This window comes from Sturnira hondurensis, unplaced genomic scaffold (genome assembly GCF_014824575.4).
Source record: "Sturnira hondurensis isolate 20B ecotype Veracruz unplaced genomic scaffold, ASM1482457v3 Scaffold0022179, whole genome shotgun sequence".
Taxonomy (NCBI): Eukaryota; Metazoa; Chordata; class Mammalia; order Chiroptera; family Phyllostomidae; genus Sturnira; species Sturnira hondurensis.
Genome location: NW_028094810.1, coordinates 154,349 through 173,149, shown reverse-complemented (window position 1 = coordinate 173,149; position 18,801 = coordinate 154,349). Strand labels below are relative to the sequence as shown.

The 18,801-nt window shown below is 50.5% G+C and overlaps 2 protein-coding genes, 1 non-coding gene and 1 pseudogene across 3 annotated transcripts; all 4 read right to left on the bottom strand.

Moving 5' to 3' along the window:
- Positions 1-464: 464 nt before the first annotated feature.
- Positions 465-1,866, bottom strand: HBM (hemoglobin subunit mu). Its single transcript, XM_037034639.1, has 3 exons — positions 1,120-1,866; positions 745-949; positions 465-638 (listed from the first exon to the last, which is right to left on the bottom strand). Exons 1-3 carry the CDS (start codon positions 1,209-1,211, stop codon positions 510-512), a joined length of 426 nt encoding a protein of 141 aa, XP_036890534.1. The 5' UTR covers positions 1,212-1,866; the 3' UTR covers positions 465-509.
- An 80-nt stretch (positions 1,867-1,946) lies between these two features.
- On the bottom strand, positions 1,947-3,329 carry LOC118978879 (hemoglobin subunit zeta-like; annotated as a pseudogene).
- Positions 3,330-9,653: 6,324 nt separating this feature from the next.
- On the bottom strand, positions 9,654-9,758 carry LOC118978907 (U6 spliceosomal RNA). Its single transcript, XR_005064802.1, has one exon. It is a non-coding gene; the product is annotated as a U6 spliceosomal RNA (small nuclear RNA).
- Positions 9,759-15,903: 6,145 nt separating this feature from the next.
- Positions 15,904-17,132, bottom strand: HBZ (hemoglobin subunit zeta). Its single transcript, XM_037034634.1, has 3 exons — positions 16,982-17,132; positions 16,256-16,460; positions 15,904-16,121 (listed from the first exon to the last, which is right to left on the bottom strand). Exons 1-3 carry the CDS (start codon positions 17,101-17,103, stop codon positions 15,993-15,995), a joined length of 456 nt encoding a protein of 151 aa, XP_036890529.1. The 5' UTR covers positions 17,104-17,132; the 3' UTR covers positions 15,904-15,992.
- Between the last annotated feature and the right edge of the window lie 1,669 nt (positions 17,133-18,801).

The window sequence follows — 18,801 nt, the reverse complement described above, 5'->3', positions numbered from 1 at the left end:
CCTGGGTGCCAGCGTCTGTCTGCAGGGAGGGCGGAGATTAACACTCCCGCTGCTGCCGTGAGGAAGGGTTTCAGGGAGAATAAATGAGTGAACGCGACGTGCTTTGCTGAACGCAACGGCACCGCGGGAGCGCCGGATGCGCGCTGAGACCCTTAAACGCACCTCCCCCCGCCCCCCCGCCCATTCAAGCGCCCCGCTCTGTCCCACCACACTCCCCCGCCACAGGAGGGCGACTGTTTTGTTCAGGACTTCGAGTATCCTGTCCAGACTCGGAATTGTCAGCCTGGGAACCGTCCTCATCCCAAGGCTGGAGAGCTCCTAGGGTCCACTCCTGGGCCCCGTTTCCTTATCCGCAAAATCTTGGGGCCCTTCCCTAAGATTCCAGGTGGCTCCGGGGGGACCCAGAGCTTCCCTGCCCAGGAACAGTGACGTGCGCCCCAGGACCCAAAGACTGCGCATGCTCTGGTCTCAGCCTTCGAGGCCTGTTTATTGACAGGTGGGCACCGGACTCAGCGGTACTTCTCGGTCAGCACTATGGCCACGCCCGTCAGGAACTTGTCCCACGCTGCCTGCATCTCCACCGTGAACTCGTTCTGTAGGTGGGAGGCCAGCACCACTTGGAAACACTGGATCAGCAGCTGCAGGAGAAGGGGAGGGTTAGAGGGTACCTGCCCCCTCCAGTTTCTCCAGGAACCCCCATCCTCCGACTTCACGCGAACCCCACTGCGGCTGAGGCTGTCTCACTGGGAAGTTGGCAGGGTCCACGCGCAGCACGTGCGCGTGCAGGTCCGCGAGCGGGCTCAGGGCCGCGCGCAGGTTGTCCACGTGCTGCACAGCAACGCCCACTGCCTCTAGCACGCGCTGTCCGTGGCTCAGCAGGTGCACCTCGTCAGGGAAGGCGCCCAGGTGCTTGAAGTAGATCTTGGTGCTCGGGTACACAGTGAAGAGCCTGCGGGAGCAGTTTAGTGGGGAGGGCGGGCAGCGTGGGATCCTCCAGCTCCTGCACCGCCCAGACTCCTAAAAACCCCTGTCTCTTCTGCGCCGTCCCCCACCCCCGTCTTAGGCCTAACACCCTTGTCTCCACCTCCCTGAGATTCTGGAGACTTACCCTCTACCCACCTGAGCAGCAGCTCTGCCCCGAAGTACGCCTCGTGTCCCGCGATCAGGTCCCAGACCTGCGCGACATGGGCGCGCTCCTGAGCGTTGAGCATGGCGCGGGCGTGGCGTGCTCTGCGAGTCCCCGGCTGCCCGCCAGGCCTCCTTATAGCAGCACCCGCCCACCACAACCTCCCCGCGTGCTGCCCGCTTTTATCTGCTGCGGCGCGGCGGGAGCGCCGGCAACCTCAGCCAGCACCAGGAGTCGTCGCCGGGCCGGTTTCCCAGAGCCTCGCAGGCCACGGCCTCGGGCGTCCCTGGGTCACTGGTGCTGACGCCGCCGTGCGTGGGTATCTTTGTGGCGGACTTTAGAGGGAGCTGCAATGACTTCCCTGCGGGCAGAGTTGCAGCTTTGCGCGCCATGAGGGAGCCCATGGAAGTATCAGTAGAAAGAGTGGGGGCATGGAACCCCCTTTCCCCACGAGGGGTCAGAAAGGTAACTGCATCAGACATTCCCGCAGCGCGGGAACTATGACACCACGCTTTGAAGAAAAGTCCCCTGAGTCCCCACACGCAGTCAACGAGCTTCGCGAGGCGACAGTCTTTGGGCGATTTATAAAGACGGTTTGAGGTGTAAATGCACCCAGAGAAAACCTCAGTGATGTGCCTGCGGCCGCTCTGCTCTGTCCGGGCTGCTTCCCTGGGGTTCGCAGACGCAAGGACCACCTCAAAGCGACCTGGGAGTGGCCTCCAGGCCAGGAGTGACACAACCCTCACTTTGTTCCTTCCTTTCCCTCAGTATTGAGGACGCAGGACCCAGCTCACTCCACCTTCACCCATTTGTTGGGGGAGCGGCCTGTCCTCTGGGGTCCCTGGACGGCGCTCAGCGGTACTTCTCGGTCAGGACGCTGGACACGACCGACAGGAACTTGTCCCAGGCGGCGTGGGCGTCGGCCGTGAAGTCCGCGGGGAAGTGCGAGGCCACCGTGACCAGGAGACAGTGGGACAGGAGCTGGGGGGCGGGAGGGCTGCTCAGAGCGCGGGGCCGGCATGGGGCTGGGCGCTCTTCGGGCGGCCTGGTCGCACTGCGACCCCGCCTCTGCCCTACCCCCGCGGCCCCGCCCCCCGCGCTCACCTTGAAGTTGACCGGGTCCACGCGCAGAATGTAGGCGTGCAGCTCGCTCAGCTTGGACAGGGCGCCGGCGATGTTGTCGATATTCTTGACCGCGTCGCCCACGGCGGCCACCACCTTGGAGCCGTGCGCGCGCAGATGCGCAGAGCCGGGGTGCAGGTCGAAGTGCGGGAAGTAGGTCTTGGTCTGGGGGTAGCTGGCGAAGAGCCTGCGGGGTGGGGGCGGGGCGCGAGCTCCCGAAGAGGGCAGTCTGTCCACCGCCTCACCATCCCTCCCCTCCTCTCAGGGCTTGAGGACCCACATTTAACCCTGTCACAGGCCCTGCAAACTTGGCAGACCCCATTTCTTTCCCAGCCTGAAGTTTCTCACCGAGCTCCACCCTCCTCAGCTAGAGACGCCCCCCCCCCCCCCCCCCCCCCCCCCCCCCCCCCCCCCCNGTCCCCCCCCCCCCCCCCCCCCCGCACCCGACCAACCTAAACCAGCCTATTCCAGACCACAGCGACTCCTGGCTTGTCTCCCTGCTTCCCTGCTTCCAACTGGGCCTGCACAGCCAGCTCTTCAACACCCACTGCCTTGGCATCCTGCCCCTGTCACCTCCCCTGGCCAGAGAGGCCTCCTTCCATCCCTTAACGGGCTCCCCACTTCACCTTCTGCCAGAAATAGTGCTCTCTTTAGAGGCATCCTGGGAGGACTCTTTAGAGAAATCTCTTTTGACACAGATTTCCTCAGGGTCAGAGATTCCAGCATCAGTGCTGGTAGCGAACTTACTGTCTCAGAAGGCACTTCGGGCCTTGGGAGAAACTGCCCTCATCCTTCCCAATGCCTGATCCTACTCAGGCCTCATAGGCCCAGGGTCAGTCAGATGTCTGTGCCATTCATCTTGCCCAACTCACTGGCCCCCACCTCAGAAAATCCTAAACGCGCTGACCTCTCCTCACTGTCCCCTGCCCTCGCTAACCCTGAATTTTCACCTACCTGGCCCCATCTCAGCCTGTCTGGCACTCACCTCTCCAGGGCCTTGGTGCTGGAGAGGCATCCACCTGTGCTGAGATCTTGCCCGCATGGACATGATGGAGGTCTTCTCGGCCTTGGTCGGAGACATGGCGGTGACAGAGCTTGAGTGGAGCAGGCCCTGGACTGGCCTCTGTGGTGCTCAGACCCCAGGGTCTCCTTGTGAACAGGGAGCCAGGGTTGGGGGCTAGGCTAGGGCCATTTTGTTGGGAGGGGATGGGGGCCATAAGGGTGGGGTCGCTTATCAAATCCAGCGACAATGAGCAGTCAGAGCCTGGAGGGACAGGTGGGGTGAGGGGCTATCACTCCAGCCCTCTCCCTGGGCCACAGCCAGATCCCAAGTTCCAGGAGACAGGGGCCGAGGCTTGGGTGGAGGCTCCGAGTGTCAGCCTGGTCCAGAGACTGGCCTCTGTAGTAACTGACCCTGACCTCCGTGTCCTTTCGATGAAAGAAGGCCCTCAGAGAAGCATTCTTTGTTCCTTAAGCTTCTTTAACACGACCTTATAAGCTCCAGTTTACAAATGAGTAAACTGAGGCCCATAGAGGGAAACTGAGGCCAGGTGTTGCAGGGTGCAAGTGACAGTTTTGGCTTCAGGCCCTCTCCCACCTCTGCTGTTTAACTCCTTGCTCATCTGGATGAGGTTTTGCCTGTGGTTCTACAGGCCAAGCACCCCAGCAACTTGTTTGGCGGGGATTCTCCAAGCTGGGCACCCATGCTGGGGAGAAGCTAGACTCTTCAAATAAAGCCTGGAGTCACAGGAGCCTACAGTTCTGTCTGTCATGTTCTCACCCCACCCAGTCTGTACAGGATCCCCCTCCTGCTCTGTTTATGTTTCTTTATCCTTTCAGTTTATTCCTCTCCCCTCCCCCATAGGCAATCATACTCATGATGTGTGTAGGGTTCACATGGTGTGGGAATGTAGCCCAGTCCCCACGCCAGTGGGGAGCGAGGTCCCCAGCACACAGGGGCCAGGCCCACGGATAGGTTCTCCCGTGGGGAATCAGTCCTGCATTGTACCTAGACTGCTATGAGACTTGCTTTTGCTAAAACTCCCTCACCCTGAATTGAGGCAGAAAGTGCTTACTGTAACATCCTAAGATCTGTGCTAAACCTCCCAAGTATGGAGTGTAACTGGTTCAACCACTTTCCCCCTTGGTCTGCAATAGCCTTCTCTTTGAAGTAATTAGCAACATTCTTTCCTTTGTTATCTGTAAAAGGTAATCACCTACAGCAAACTTGTGCATAGTAAATGAGAACAACCCTCCATGTAATGTACCCAGAGAAGCAATAAAAGCTTGTCCAGGCAGGGGTCCAGGTCCTCTCTCTCACTTAGAGAGTGGCTGTGCCCTCCCTTTTTCTCCACAGGACTTCTGTAGTTCGTGTGAATTTGTTCATTGTGGCCACAACACATGGATCCTGCCAGCCAGGATCCGCATCAAATGTGCTTAATAAACGTTCCTTGCAAAGGGTGCATTTCCATATATGTATTTTTAAGTTAAACAAAAAATAGGTTGATTTAAAATTTTTAATTATAACAAACATTTCTTCATAAACGCGTCTTTTTTGAAGTAATGAATTTTTGTAGTAAGAAGGGGAAAAACATAAAATAGAATAGTGTTCTTTAATAGAAGAAAGGGCTGGATAGAACCGCAGCAACGACTACCCCCACGGGATGATGGCTCGGGTTATTCATCCTTGTTTTGTGTGTTTTCCCTGGGCTCCTGCGCTGAGCACTTGTTACCAAAACCATGAAGTCCATGATGTGGGGGTTGAGCTGAGCTGTGGGCTCCCCCAGAGCCTGACCCGCCTTTATGTCTGAGCCAGGAATTCAGGGCCTCCTGGCAGAAGGGGCTTGCAGACCAATCCCAGAGCCCCGGCCTGGGCCTGCTGGGGTGACTACAGAGCTCCTCCCGTCGCACTTTTCCCCACAGCCACCTCCTCCCAGGCTGCCCCCCAGAGTGTGCCCAGGGGTGCTCAGAGGAAGATGCAGAGCCTCTGCCAACAGCTCTGTTTCTGGACTGAGCCCTCACATTTGCGGTGTGGACAAGCTTCTCCCCAGCATGACCAACATTCAGTGTTCTGACTTTCTTCCCTAAGCTTTCATTTTTTTATTGTATTGTTTCCATTACTATTTAGTCCCCCTTTACCCCCTTACCTCCCGCAATCACCCCACTCTTGTCCATGTCCATGAGTCCTTTTTCCTTTTTGCTCAGTCCCTCAGTGTTATGACTTTTATTTGTTTGTGGTAATACGTGCAGTGGCACCTGTGTTTATTCCTTGTTGAGAATGAGCTTTTTCTCACATGACGATTAGAATCTATTTGTTCATTTTCACTAGTCAAATGAACTCATAGTGTAGTTCTGTGATTGGTTTATTTTTTTTAAATATTTTATTTATTTATCTTTAGAGGGGAAGGGAAGGAGAGAGGGAGAGAAATATCAATGTATGGTTGCCTCTGCCGAGGACACACAATGTATCGTGTGTCCCCTGCCGGGAACTGGCCTGCAACCCAGGCATGTGCCCTGACTGGGAATCGAACCGCGATCCTCTGGTTTGCAGGCCCGTGCTCAATCCAGTGAGCTACACCAGCCAGGGCTGTGATTGGTTTATTTTTTTAAAATTTTAAAAGAGATTTTATTTATTTTTAGAGAGAGGGGAAGGGAGGGAGAAAGAGAAGAGAGAAACACTGATGTGTGAGAGATACTTTGATTGACTGCCTCTTGCACACCCTCAACTTGGGACCTGGCCCACAACCCAGGCATGTGCCCTGACTGGGAATCGAACTGGCGACCCTTTGGTTCGAAGGCCGGCACTCAATCCACTGAGCCACACCAGCCAGGACTGTAATTTGGTTTGTTATACACACACACACAAACACATAATCTCTGCACACTCAGGCTTTTCTTTCTACATTTTCTTTAATACATGTTTTGTGCCTGTATTTAAAATGTTTTTACATTTTTTATATAAAAATTAAATGCATTAATTGTAATAGCGGTCCTCACAAAAGTACAGCTCAAACAAATAGAATTTCCCTTCTCACCCCCTCAGTTCTAGAGATAACCCTTTAGCCATTTCCTAGAAATCTTCAGTGAGTTGCGAATACATGTGCAACAGCCTGAATAACGCCTGATGAGCTGTCCTCCCCAGTCAGGAGTGTGGGGCTGCCCGGGGGCTCGTCTCAGGCTCCAGAGCCTCAGGCCAGAGCCTAGGAACCTCCTGGGCCTTCCTTCCTCACCCTGAAACCTGCCGTGGCTGCTGATCTGCAATGAGGGGAACCTCCTGCCCCCTCCTGCTTCCTGCCCTCCTAGCTCTGCTCTCCACCCACGTCCTCCTGGATTTCACCTGGGGCCTCTCCCCTGGAAGTTCCTTCCCTGATATTGTCATTCTGACGAACGTCACTGTGTTAACAGGCCCATGTTGACCACTCCATGTAAAGGTGCAACTGAAAAATAAATAAATAAAAGTGCAACTGCACCTCCTCCCCACACACATGACTGTCCAATCTCCTATCTGCTCTACTTTTCTTTTTTCCACAGGAAAAAAAATGTGTTTTGGGGGAAGGACAAAGAGGGCGAAGGGAGCCCTGGCTGGCGTAGCTCAGTGGATTGAGCATGGGCTGTGAGTCCTAAAAATAAGATTTTTATTTATTTATTTTTAGAGAGGGGAAGGGAGGGAGAAAGAGAGAGAGAGAGAAACATCAGTGTGTGGTTGCCTCTCACGCATCCTCAGGTGGGGACCTGGCCCACAACCCAGGCATGTGTCCTGACTGGGAATCAAACTGGTGACCCTTTGGTTTGCAGGCCAGCACTCGATCCACTGAGCCACACAGCCAGGACTCACTTTAATTTTATGTACTGGTGTATTCCAAGCACCCCAAACAGGACTGCCCAGAGCATGCACCCTCAAAGTGTTCATTTAGTGAGTCAGTGGTCCTTGTGCCTCACCCTAATGGAGTGCGTCCTGCCTGCCCTGTTTCCTGATCACTGAGTTTAGGGCCAGGAGCACCAGGAGTGCATGGTGGGTACCTGCCTGACGGTGGACAAGGAGCTGACTCCGGTCTCTATGCAGCTCTGACACACTCTGTCTTCAAATTAACCAGCACAAATAGGTACTGATTTTTTGGAATGTGAAGGGTCCCTGTAGTCACCTGAGGTCATGGGGAGACAGGCCCAGAGGCAAGGAGAATCTGGCCAGGGTCACAAAGCTCACTGGAGGTGGGGCTAGTGCCTTAGGAGAGAGATTCCTCATACCCAGGCCTTTCCATAGGCCTCTTCCACAGGCTGAGTCCAAAGGCCCAGCTCCTGGCAGGCAGCTCCAGGACAGGTAGGCACATGGGACCACACTCCACACCCCACACCCCACACCCCACACCCCACACCCACACTCTTGGGCAGGAGTCCCTCTGAGTCAGAGTCCTCCCTGGAGGAAGGGGACCCATGTCAGTCACCTCCCCTGGGACAGAGTCTGTCTGCAGAGCTGAGAATCCCCTGAACCCTAAAGTCAGGCAAGCAGCAGGAGCAGTCCTGGGCAGGTTTGTGAATGCTTCTACAAGTTCCATTCATTCTTCGTGGATTATATTTGGCCACCTATCCTGTGCTAGGCCAGGTCTAACAGGGGGGACACAGCAAGAAACAAACAGATAAATGCTTGCTCCTTAGAGCTGGTGTTCTGGTGATGGAGGTATGCAATACAGAATGAATGCAGCAGACAAGTACACCCGAGAGAAAGAGAAAGCAGCCCCTCCCACCCAGGCTCTCATTGCAACTCCTGGGTTCTATTGAATAAAAACATTAGAACGTGAACATCAGTCTTGGCAACCTGTGTCTGTGATGCTTGAGACAAAAAAAAGAACCCACCCTGGCTGGTGTGGCTCAGTGGGTTGAGTGCTGGCCCGAGAACCAAGGGGTTGCCGGTTCAATTCCCAGTCAGGGCACATGCCTGGGTTGCAGGCCAGGTCCCTGGCTGGGGGCATGTTAGAGGCAGCCAATTGATGTTTCTCACACACATTGATATTTCCCTCCCTCCCTTCCATAGGTATTGCTGAGAGGGGTTGCCGTTTTAGATAAGGCGGTCAGGGAAGATGTCACTGAAATGGTAATTTTTTTATTTTTTAAATTTATTTTTACAGATAGAAAAAGGGAAGGAGATAGAGAGGGAGAGAAACGTCAGTGTGACAGAGAAACATCAATTGGTTGCCTCTCATACCCTCCAGCGGGGGGACCGAGCCTGCAACCAGGCATGTGCCCTGGCCAGGAATCAAACTGGAGACCTTTCACTTTGCAGAAGGACGTCCAACCAACTGAGCCACACAAGTCAGGGCTGAGATGATAAATTCGAGCAAGTGTTTGCAGGAGTTAGAAGAATAACTCATGTGGTGTTTGGAGGAAGAGTGCGTGTAGCAAATAGAGAGGAAATACCAGGTGCAAAGTCCCCGAGGGGGCCAGTGGCTAGGGCAGAGCGAGTGGGGGCGAGAGGGGCAGCACTGAGGTCAGATTTGATGGTCGAAGAGTAACATGTCCTCTCTTCTCTTACCACCTGGATCCAATAATTGTTCTTTTTAATTATATTTTATCGATTATGTTATTAAAATTGCCCTAATTTTCCCCCTTTGCCCCCCTCCACCCAGTGCCCCTTGTTCCCTCAGGCAAACCCCACCCCACTGTTTATGTCCATGGGTCGTGCGTGTAAGTCCTTTGGCTGCTCCATTTCCTGTGCTGGACTGTACACCCCCACGGCTGTTCTGTGACTGCCTATTTGTACTTCTTAATGCCTCACCTCTTCTCCCATCCCCCACCCCCTTCCCATCTGGCAGCAATCGAAACACTCCACATATCCATGGTTCTGTCTCTGTTCTTGTTTGCTTAGTTTGTTTATTTATTTATTTATTTTAAAACATTATTTTTTAAAAGATTTTATTTATTTATCTTTAGAGGGGAAGGGAAGGAGAGAGGGAGAGAAACATCAATGTGTGGTTGTCTCTCATGCATCCCCTTCTGGGAACTGGCCTGCAACCCAGGCATGTGCCCTGACTGGGAATTGAACTGCGATCCTCTGGTTCGCAGGCCTGCGCTCAATCCACTGAGCTACACCAGCCAGGGCTGTTTTTTTACTTTTAAATATTTTATTTATTTATTTTTAGAGAGGGGAAGGGAGGGAAAAAGAGAGGGAAAGAAACATCACTGTGTGGTTGCCTCTTGTGTGCCCTGGTGCCCCACACTGGGGAACCTGGACTGCAACGCAGGCATGTGCCTTAATTGGGAATTGAATCAGCAGACTTTTGGTTTGCAGACTGGTGCCCAGTCTTTTGAGCCATACCAGCCAGGGTGGTTTGTTTTTTAGATTCAATTGTTGATAGACTTGTATTTATTGCCATTTTACTGTTCATCAGTTTGATCTTCTTTTGCTTAAATGAAAAATATGGAACACTTCAGGCATTTGCGTGTCATCCCTGCACGGAAGGGCCAAGCTAATCTTCTCTGCATCATTCCAATTTCAGTACATGTGCTTCCAAAGCAAAAGCTGGATCCATTAATTGCTATTATTTGCTTTGTATACATAAAGATACATCTGAGTGTGTTTTTTTTTCCTTCTGAACAATACAGAAGTGCGTGGGGGCCTCCTGAAGTCTATTGTAAATCTAAGTGAACTAACGACATTCCTTGGAATCAAATTTCCCCATTCATGCCCAAACTTTGTTTAGTTTGGGACCTGACCCAGGTTCACACGTAGCATTTAGTTGTCTCTTTGTTTTATTATTCCAGAAATTCTCCATTCCACACCCACCTTGTCCTCATATCAATGACTTGTTGAAGCGTACAGCTAGCTGTCTTGTGGAGTATTCCACATTTTGGATTGGTCTGGTGGTTTCGTTGAAGCGTCATTTAGCTGGTTCCCTTACCCATGCATTTCCTATGCACGAGAAGTCAGATCTACCCTTGATCTTAGCCAAAAGGCAAAGACGTTAGAAGTCACATCTAAGGGATTGATGAGAGTCAGGTTAGTACTTGGCAGTAAAAAGGCAATCCATGGAATGGGAGAAAATATTTTCAAACCATATATGTGATCAAGAACTTGCAACCAGAATATAGAAATAGCTATTAAAACTCAGCAACAAAAAGACAATCCAATTAAAAACTGTACAAAGGACCTGAATAGACTTTCCTCCTGAAAAGATACATACACACACACACACACACACACACACACACACAGACGGATGCTCGACTGCATTCCTTATTAGGGAAATGCCACAATGAATTACCACTTCAGACCCAGTAGGATAGTAATAATAATAATGATAATAATGATAGTGGCAAGTTCTTACTGCACTAGAGGAAAACCTCCTTCCTCTCTCTGTTTGCATAACATTATAGAATCACGAATATAATTTATTCACTGTTTTCAACAATTATAGATATTTTCTGATGCTGAAATTACCTCAGTGGTGGCCAGCGGGAGCCCCTCCCGAGGGGTCTTCTGTCCTCCTGTCACAGTCCGGCCGTTTTCTGGGTGCTTCCTTGTGTTCAGGAACAGTAACACCTCCCAAGCTCACCTTTGCTTTCTTGGTCCTGGCCTTGGGATCAGCCATTTCTCCAAAGAAGCCTGAAGTTCCATTCAGTGAGGGATGCTGCTCATTCTAGAGACCAGGATCTGGGGCTGGTGAGATTGTTGTTATTGGGTGTCATTTCTTCAAGGACATTAGTAGTAGGCAGTCTAAACTATACAATATATTTTTTAATATATTTTATTTATTTATTGTTAGAGAGAGGAGATGGGAAGGAGAAAGAGTGGGAGAGAAACATCAATGTGTGGTTGCTTTTCATGTGTCCCCTACTGGGGCCCTGGCCTGCAACCCAGGCATGTGCCCTGACTGGGAATCGAACTGTGATCCTTTGCTTCACAGGTCCGCGCTCAATCCACTGAGCTACACCAGCCAGGGAAGAACTATACAATATATTTTTTGAAGATTAATTTATAGGGGTATTTCCAGTTCAATTTCAATATGTTTTTTTAAGGTTTAATTTATTTATCTTTAGAGGGGAAGGGAAGGAGAAAGGGAGAGAAATATCAATGTATGGTTGCCTCTGGTGTGTCCCCTGCTGGGAACTGGCCTGCAACCCAGGCATGTGCCCTGACTGGGAATCGAACCATGATCTTTCGGTTCACAGGCCCGCGCTCAATCCACTGAGCTACACCAGCCAGGGCAAAATAGGTAAAGATTTTGAGTGCTGTGGGAACCCGGTCTCCCTTCTCACTATTGCAGAAGAGAGATATGAACATGGGAAGGGAGAAGACAAAGATGGGCCATGTGATACTGGACTGTAATTAGAGATATTGGTATGGCGCCATGCTTTCTAATATACTTACACATGTATAAAATAGATGTGTTGTGCGGGCATGTTTATTTATATGTGTGCGTGTATGTAAATACGTCTCAGTCCACCGAGACGACTAGCAGGAGCAACGCTCCGATAGCAACAAACACACCCAGCTCTCCGATCTTGCTTTGTAAACATCGTTCTCCACCAGAAGAAAACAGAACTATGTGGAGAAGTGGTTGATTTCATGCTGGTGCAGGGGAAGTACAAGATGAGCCTGGAACTTCTTATGGAAGAAATTAAGAATGTACTCGAAAAATGATGGGGACGAGTCAAAGGACACAGTAGCCAGTCTGAAGGGACTCCTGCCGTCTAAATCTGGGACAGTTTTAGGATCAAAATAATTAATAATTGGCAATAGAGTCTAACAGATTGAATAAAATGAAAATTAATGAGTTGATATAAATTTTAAAGTGCAGACGGAAAATCCCTTCCTGTCAGTAGAATGCCCACTCATAATAACAACTGACGTAGGCAAGAACCATCCACAGATGCTCAGACCTGTGGGCGAAACTCTATGTAGAACAGGGTAGAATCTGAAGAAACCGGAAATGCTAATTCAAAAGAATATAGACACCCCTGTGTTCACTGCAGTGTTTTTTACAATACCAAGATTTGGAAGCAGTCCAAGTGTTCATCAGTAAATGAGTGGATAAAAAAGCCTGGCACATTTATAAAATGGAATATTACTCAGTTATAAAAAAGGAAATCTTACCCTTGTGGCAACATGGATGGACCTGGACAGTATTATGCTAAATGAAATAAGCCAGGCAGAGAAAGACAAGAACCATATGATTTTACTCCTATGTAAAATCTAGTGAGCAAGATAAACTAACAAACAAAATAGAAAGGGACTCATAGACAGAGAACAGACTGACAGCTGTCAGAGAGGAGGGGTTTGAGGGCCTGGGTGAAATAGGTGAGGGGATTAAGGACAAAAAAAAAATCCTACCCTAGCTGGTGTAGCTCAGTGGATTGAGCGTGGACCTGCGAACTAAGGGATCGCGGTTCGATTCCCAGTCAGGGCACATGCCTGGGTTGCAGGCCAGTTCCCAGCAGGGGACACATGAGAGGCAACCAAAGATTGATATTTCTGTCCCTCTCTCCTTCCCTTCCCCTCTAAAGATAAGTGAATAAAATCTTTAAAAAAAAATCCTCACAGGCACAGACAAAAGTATGGTGATTACCAGAAGGAAAGGTGGGTAGAGGGAGATAGAAGACAGTAAAGGGGAAATAAGTGGTGATGGAAGGAGACTGGACTTGGGGTGGTGAATGCATAATACAATATACAGATGATGTATCATAGAATTATACAGCTGAAACCTGTATTATTTTATTAACCAATGTGACCCTGATAAATTCAATAAAAGAGAACAGGGTGTTTACATAGTCTGAAAGCTTCACATGCAAAAAACATGAATTATTTATCAATGAAAAGTGCAAAATACTTACTAATTAACTTTGCGGTGGAGAAACCTGGCAGGTACCATTTCAACTGGTCAAAGTGAGTATGAGCGGTGAAGAGACCAGTCAACAGCGTGTGCCCAGTGGGAATGCATCGGCATGCACATGGTCCCACTTCTGTGGTGTTGCTGCCCAAAATGGTGACCAAGGTCTCTGTAAGGACACATCTCACACAGAGGGGCATCCTACAAAGGAAGTGGCATGTACTCTTCACAACCTCTGTTAAGATGTTGCAAGGACAGACTGAAGAGCCAGGCTGAAGGAGACTAATTGCAAAGTGCGATCCCGGGTCGGCAGAGGGTGTGACTGGGAAAGATGACAGGAGCATGAAATCTGCATCAGTGGGTTTGGGTCTCCTGATTTTGGTGGTGGTTTTCTGGCTGTGCAGGCGAGTGTTCTTATTGGTTTTAGGAAATACACAAATTATATAAACATATTAAAGGGAAATCATGTCTGCATCTTACACTCCAGTGGCTCAGAAAGAAAGAGCAAGTGAAGGCAAATGTGGTGAAATGTTAAAATTAGGGAATCTCAGTGACGAGTACTTGGGAGTGTTTTGTCTTATTATTTTATTTTACAAATGTATTGAGATATAATTCATAGGCCACATAATCACCCACTGAAATCATACAATTTAGTGGTTTTAGTATCTTCACAGAATTATACAACCATCTCCACAATAAATTTAGAATATTTTCATCACCCCCTAAAAAGACCCTGTACCCATTAGCAGACATCATTCTTCCATCTCTTATTCTTGCAATTTTTTAATAGTTTGAAAATGTGTCACACAAAAGTTTATGAAACTACAGTGTCTGTGCTACTGTGACCAAGAAACTACTGAGGGAATATAAGGATTTCTTTGCAGTTTCTTTGGTCATAGTCAAGGTACTGTGGTCAGAAGTCATTTGTAACAATTCTTTTTTTCTGGTGATTATATTATTATATTCTTACACAGGTTCATTTAAAAATATTTTATTTACTTTGAGAGAGGGGGAAGGGAGGGAGAAGGAGGAGAGAAACATTGATCAGTTGCCTCTCAGATGCATCTGGGCCAGGGACCAAATCCACAACCCGGCGTGTGCCCCGACCAGCTGAGAACCCAACCAGCGGCCCTTCGCTTTGTGGGGCCGCGCCCAACGCACTGAGCTGCACCAGTCAGGGCTACGCAGGTTTATTTAAGTTGGTTTTCAGTTTTGCTGTTCTCAGTTTTTGTTCTTTTTAATTATATTTTTGATGGTGTAAAATATTTACGTAATTGAAAGATTAAAACTATTCTAGTTTATCCCTCCAAAGATTGTTTTCTCAAAAACCAGCAAACACACACATGGACATTCATGAGCGCATGCACAAGACTGTGAAGGCACACACGTGTGTACAAATGCCCACATATAATGCACACTCACATGTGTGTACACATGCATATTTCTATTTCCTCTTTTTAAAAGATTTACATATATATTTTTAGAGATAAGAGGAGGGAGAGAGAAAGAGAAAGAAATATCTTTCCCAGGCCCCCATCTGGGGACCTGGCCAGCACCCAGACAAGTGCCCTCACCAAGAATTGAACCGACAACCTTTTGGTTTGCAGGATCACACCCAACCTGCTGAGCCGCACCAGTCAGGGCTATTTCCCCTTCTTTCTTACAGAATAACTACTATGCTATATATACACTATTCTTTCTTTTTCCTTTTCTTTTTTACTTAGCAAATCCCAGCCATCACGTCACAGCCGTTGTTGGAAATTGTTCCCGTTCTTTTCCAGTTCACAGACTCTGTTGCGTGGACGTTCGTGGCTTATTCAGTCAGTGCCTCATGACGGACTACGGGTTTTCTAGTCTTCAGAAAATTAAGCTGCTCTGGCGGCTTTGTGTGTCCACGTCCTTCTCCCACCCGTCAGGCAGCAGGGGTTTCAGCAGAGTGTGGTCAAAATTGAATTTTTGCTCATCAGGTACGAGAGGGCTGGATTTTAATTTTTAGTGTAGTATTAATTTGCATTTTCCTTCTTGTGCAGAGCCAGAGTGAGTTTCTTTTCCTTTTCTATTGCTGTGAACTGTGACCTGACTACACACCACATCTGTACCCCCACTAGTGTCCGCTCCATGGGGCAGGGAGTTTCGTTGACCTTAGCTGCTGTACTCATCGTCTACAACAGCAGTTTTCAACTGTTTTTTTTTTTTTATCTCATGGCACACATCAACTAATTACTAAAATTCTGCGGCACCCCCAAAAATAGATTATTTTTTTTGGCGATCTGACAAAAAAGGTGTAATTTTGATTCGTTCACACCGGACAGCTATTGTTACCTGTTTGTCGTCACTTTTTTATGCAACAGTCTGAGGAAAAGAGGCCAGTGCCCCTGTCTTTCGGCGCAGGGGCTGGAAATCGCTGGCCTAGAAAAGGCCAGCAATTTCTTGTGGGCCAGGAAGTGCTCGTTTAATGGGAGCAGCCACAGCTGCGAATGAGGGGGTGGGTGGGTGGGTGAGTGAGTGAGTGAGTGCCTTCACGACTCCCTTCTCCCTGCTGCATAAACCAGGGAACAGTAAACACTCAACAGCGAGAAGAGCGTTAGGCGGTGGTCGGGGGAGAGCAGGACGCGGGGGGCAGGGCGCGCGCCGGGCTGCCCCGGAAGTAGAGCCCGGGGCTCTTTTACGGCCGCGCGCCGGGGTCACAGGCGCCTCTCACGCCTGGGGCGCTGCCCTCTCCTGTCTGAGAGACTGGGGGTCGGCGCCAAGGATCCCCGCAGTCCTCCCGGCGACCTTAAGCCCACCCGTGCGCTCCTTCTCCCCTCAGAGGCCCCAGTGACCACGCAGGCGCAGTGTACACTAATTTCTTTATTGGCGCGACACCGAGTAGGAGGGGGTTTGGGGAGGGTCGTGGCCTGTCCTCTGGGGTCCCTGGACGGCGTTCAGCGGTACTTCTCGGTCAGGACGCTGGACACGACCGACAGGAACTTGTCCCAGGCGGCGTGGGCGTCGGCCGTGAAGTCCGCGGGGAAGTGCGAGGCCACCGTGACCAGCAGACAGTGGGACAGGAGCTGGGGGGCGGGAGGGCTGCTCAGAGCGCGGGGCCGGCGTGGGGCTGGGCGCTCTTCGGGCGGGGACGGCTGCCCTGGTCGCACTGCGGCCCCGCCTCTGCCCTACCCCCGCGGCCCCGCGCCCCCGCGCTCACCTTGAAGTTGACCGGGTCCACGCGCAGAATGTAGGCGTGCAGCTCGCTCAGCTTGGACAGGGCGCCGGCGATGTTGTCGATGTTCTTGACCGCGTCGCCCACGGCGGCCACCACCTTGGAGCCGTGCGCGCGCAGATGCGCAGAGCCCGGGTGCAGGTCGAAGTGCGGGAAGTAGGTCTTGGTCTGGGGGTAGCTGGCGAAGAGCCTGCGGGGTGGGGGAAGTCGGATGCCTGTGAGGCCAGCATTGCCCTTGCCCTGGGCGCAAAATTTAAGCGGTCCCAGAAAATCCAGCAGTCAGAATAAATCATATTTTAACGCAACATTTTAAGACACAATTATTAATGCAAAAAAAATCACTTTGAACTAAATACTAAAGTTTTAAATAAAGACAGAGTCGGAATCGGATCCAGTATAGGGCACTGTCTCACCCTCACTGCCCGGTCTTTCAGTCATTCGTTCGTTCGTTCATTCATTCATTTTTTCATTCAACAGATGTTCGCAGTCCCCTGAGTGCTGGGTTTCCTGTGAGAGGCCCAGTCCTACTCTCCTCCCCACCCACCTGCTCACTGGCGCTGGCAGCGCCTCTCCACCACTATTCAAACTCACTGATCCCTCTTTCCCCTCCTCACTCTTCCCCTCCTCACTGTTCCCTTTTTCCTGTCCCCTGCCTTCAGTAACCCTACATTGTCACCTGCCGGGCTCCATCCCAACCTGTCTGGCACTCACCTCTCCAGGGCCTCGGTGCCCACGACATCCGCCTGCGCAGAGATCTTGCCCCACAAGGACATGATGATGGTCCTCTCGGCCTTGGTCAGAGACATGGCTGTAGCTGAACTGGGGCTGGGCATATTCAGGACTGACCTCTGTGGTGCTCACCCCCAGGGTCCACTTATATACACAGAGTCAGGGTGGGGGCCAGGCTGTGGGGGGTGGGTCTCTTATCAGATCCCTGGACAATGGGCAGTCAGAGTCTGGTGGGACAGGTGGGTGAGGGGTTATCACTCCTACCACCCTTGCTGAGTCTTGGAGGGGGCGTTAGCCACAGCCTGACCAGAGTCCAGCCGAGATAGGGGCCCAGCCAGCCCAGAAGGTCATGCCTGCATTTGCAGACCAGTTCTGCATCGTCCTTGTCCAGTTCAGACTCACGAAAGGAGAGAAACCAGAGAAGTGGGGCCCAGAACACACCCTCGTGGGGTTGGAACATGCCTTGTGCTGCCTGCACAGCTCCTGGGTGGGATCCTGGGGCCAGCCCACTCTGGCCACATGTCAGTTCCCTCCCCCTTGGCTCTGTGACTTTTGGGTTTCTTCTGAGAAAGCAATGGTTTTGCCCACCTGGCACCAAGGAACGGTGTACTGACTGGGTCTGTACCTTGAAAAGCTAGGTCATGAAAGAGAATTCTAATATGATCTGCTGTTAGGGATTGCTCACCATATCATCACTTTAACAATGAGGCAAATGTTCCTCTTAATTTTATTTTAGCCCTGGTTGGTGTAGCTCAGTGCGTGGAGCGTGGGCCAGTGAACCAGAGGATCATGGTTCAATTCCCAGTCAGGGCACATGCCTGGGTTGCAGGCCAGTTCCCAGCAGGGGACGCATGAGAGGCAACCATACATTGATATTTCTCTCCCTCTCTTCCTCTCTCCTTCCCCTTTAAAGGTAAATAAATTTAAAAATCTATATTTTAACATGCAGTGAAGTTGAATTTTTAATGTGCTGCTCTGTGAATTTTGACATGTAGAGTCATGGGACCCCCACCCAAATCAGGACACTAGCTGGCCCCATCAGTCCCCTAGAAAAGCCCGCCCGCCTGCCTCCCGGGCATGAGTTCCTCCTCAGTTTGATGGGCCACCTGTCCCCAAGTCCGTGGTTGGCCTCCACTCTCTGAATGCAGTTTTTGGTTGAACATAAGTTTATAATTTTAATGCAGTCANACTTTAACAATGAGGCAAATGTTCCTCTTAATTTTATTTTAGCCCTGGTTGGTGTAGCTCAGTGCGTGGAGCGTGGGCCAGTGAACCAGAGGATCATGGTTCAATTCCCAGTCAGGGCACATGCCCGGGTTGCAGGCCAGTTCCCAGCAGGGGACGCATGAGAGGCAACCATACATTGATATTTCTCTCCCTCTCTTCCTCTCTCCTTCCCCTTTAAAGGTAAATAAATGTAAAAATCTTTAAAAATCTATATTTTAACATGCAGTGAAGTTGAATTTTTAATGTGCTGCTCTGTGAATTTTGACATGTAGAGTCATGGGACCCCCACCCAAATCAGGACACTAGCTGGCCCCATCAGTCCCCCAGAAAAGCCCGCCCACCTGCCTCCCGGGCATGAGTTCCTCCTCAGTTTGATGGGCCACCTGTCCCCAAGTCCGTGGTTGGCCTCCGCTCTCTGAATGCAGTTTTTGGTTGAACATAAGTTTATAATTTTAATGCAGTCAAAGTTAGTGATTTTCTGGTCCTGTTTAAGAATGTTGTACTGTTCTAGTCATAGTAGCTAAAAGGTAGAAACCACCCAAATGCCCATCAGTGCATGCACCGATAAATAAATT

Bases quoted from the DNA above. Each gene is read 5' to 3' on its own strand.
- HBM (XM_037034639.1), bottom strand. From the start codon at position 1,211: ATGCTCAACGCTCAGGAGCGCGCCCATGTCGCGCAGGTCTGGGACCTG. The intron at 950-1,119 runs GTGGGTAGAGGG...CTGCTCCCGCAG, and splicing joins GGGGCAGAGCTGCTGCTCAG to GCTCTTCACTGTGTACCCGA. The intron at 639-744 runs GTGAGACAGCCT...CTTCTCCTGCAG, and splicing joins TGGACCCTGCCAACTTCCCA to CTGCTGATCCAGTGTTTCCA.
- HBZ (XM_037034634.1), bottom strand. From the start codon at position 17,103: ATGCCCAGCCCCAGTTCAGCTACAGCCATGTCTCTGACCAAGGCCGAG. The intron at 16,461-16,981 runs GTGAGTGCCAGA...CCCACCCCGCAG, and splicing joins GGCACCGAGGCCCTGGAGAG to GCTCTTCGCCAGCTACCCCC. The intron at 16,122-16,255 runs GTGAGCGCGGGG...CCCGCCCCCCAG, and splicing joins TGGACCCGGTCAACTTCAAG to CTCCTGTCCCACTGTCTGCT.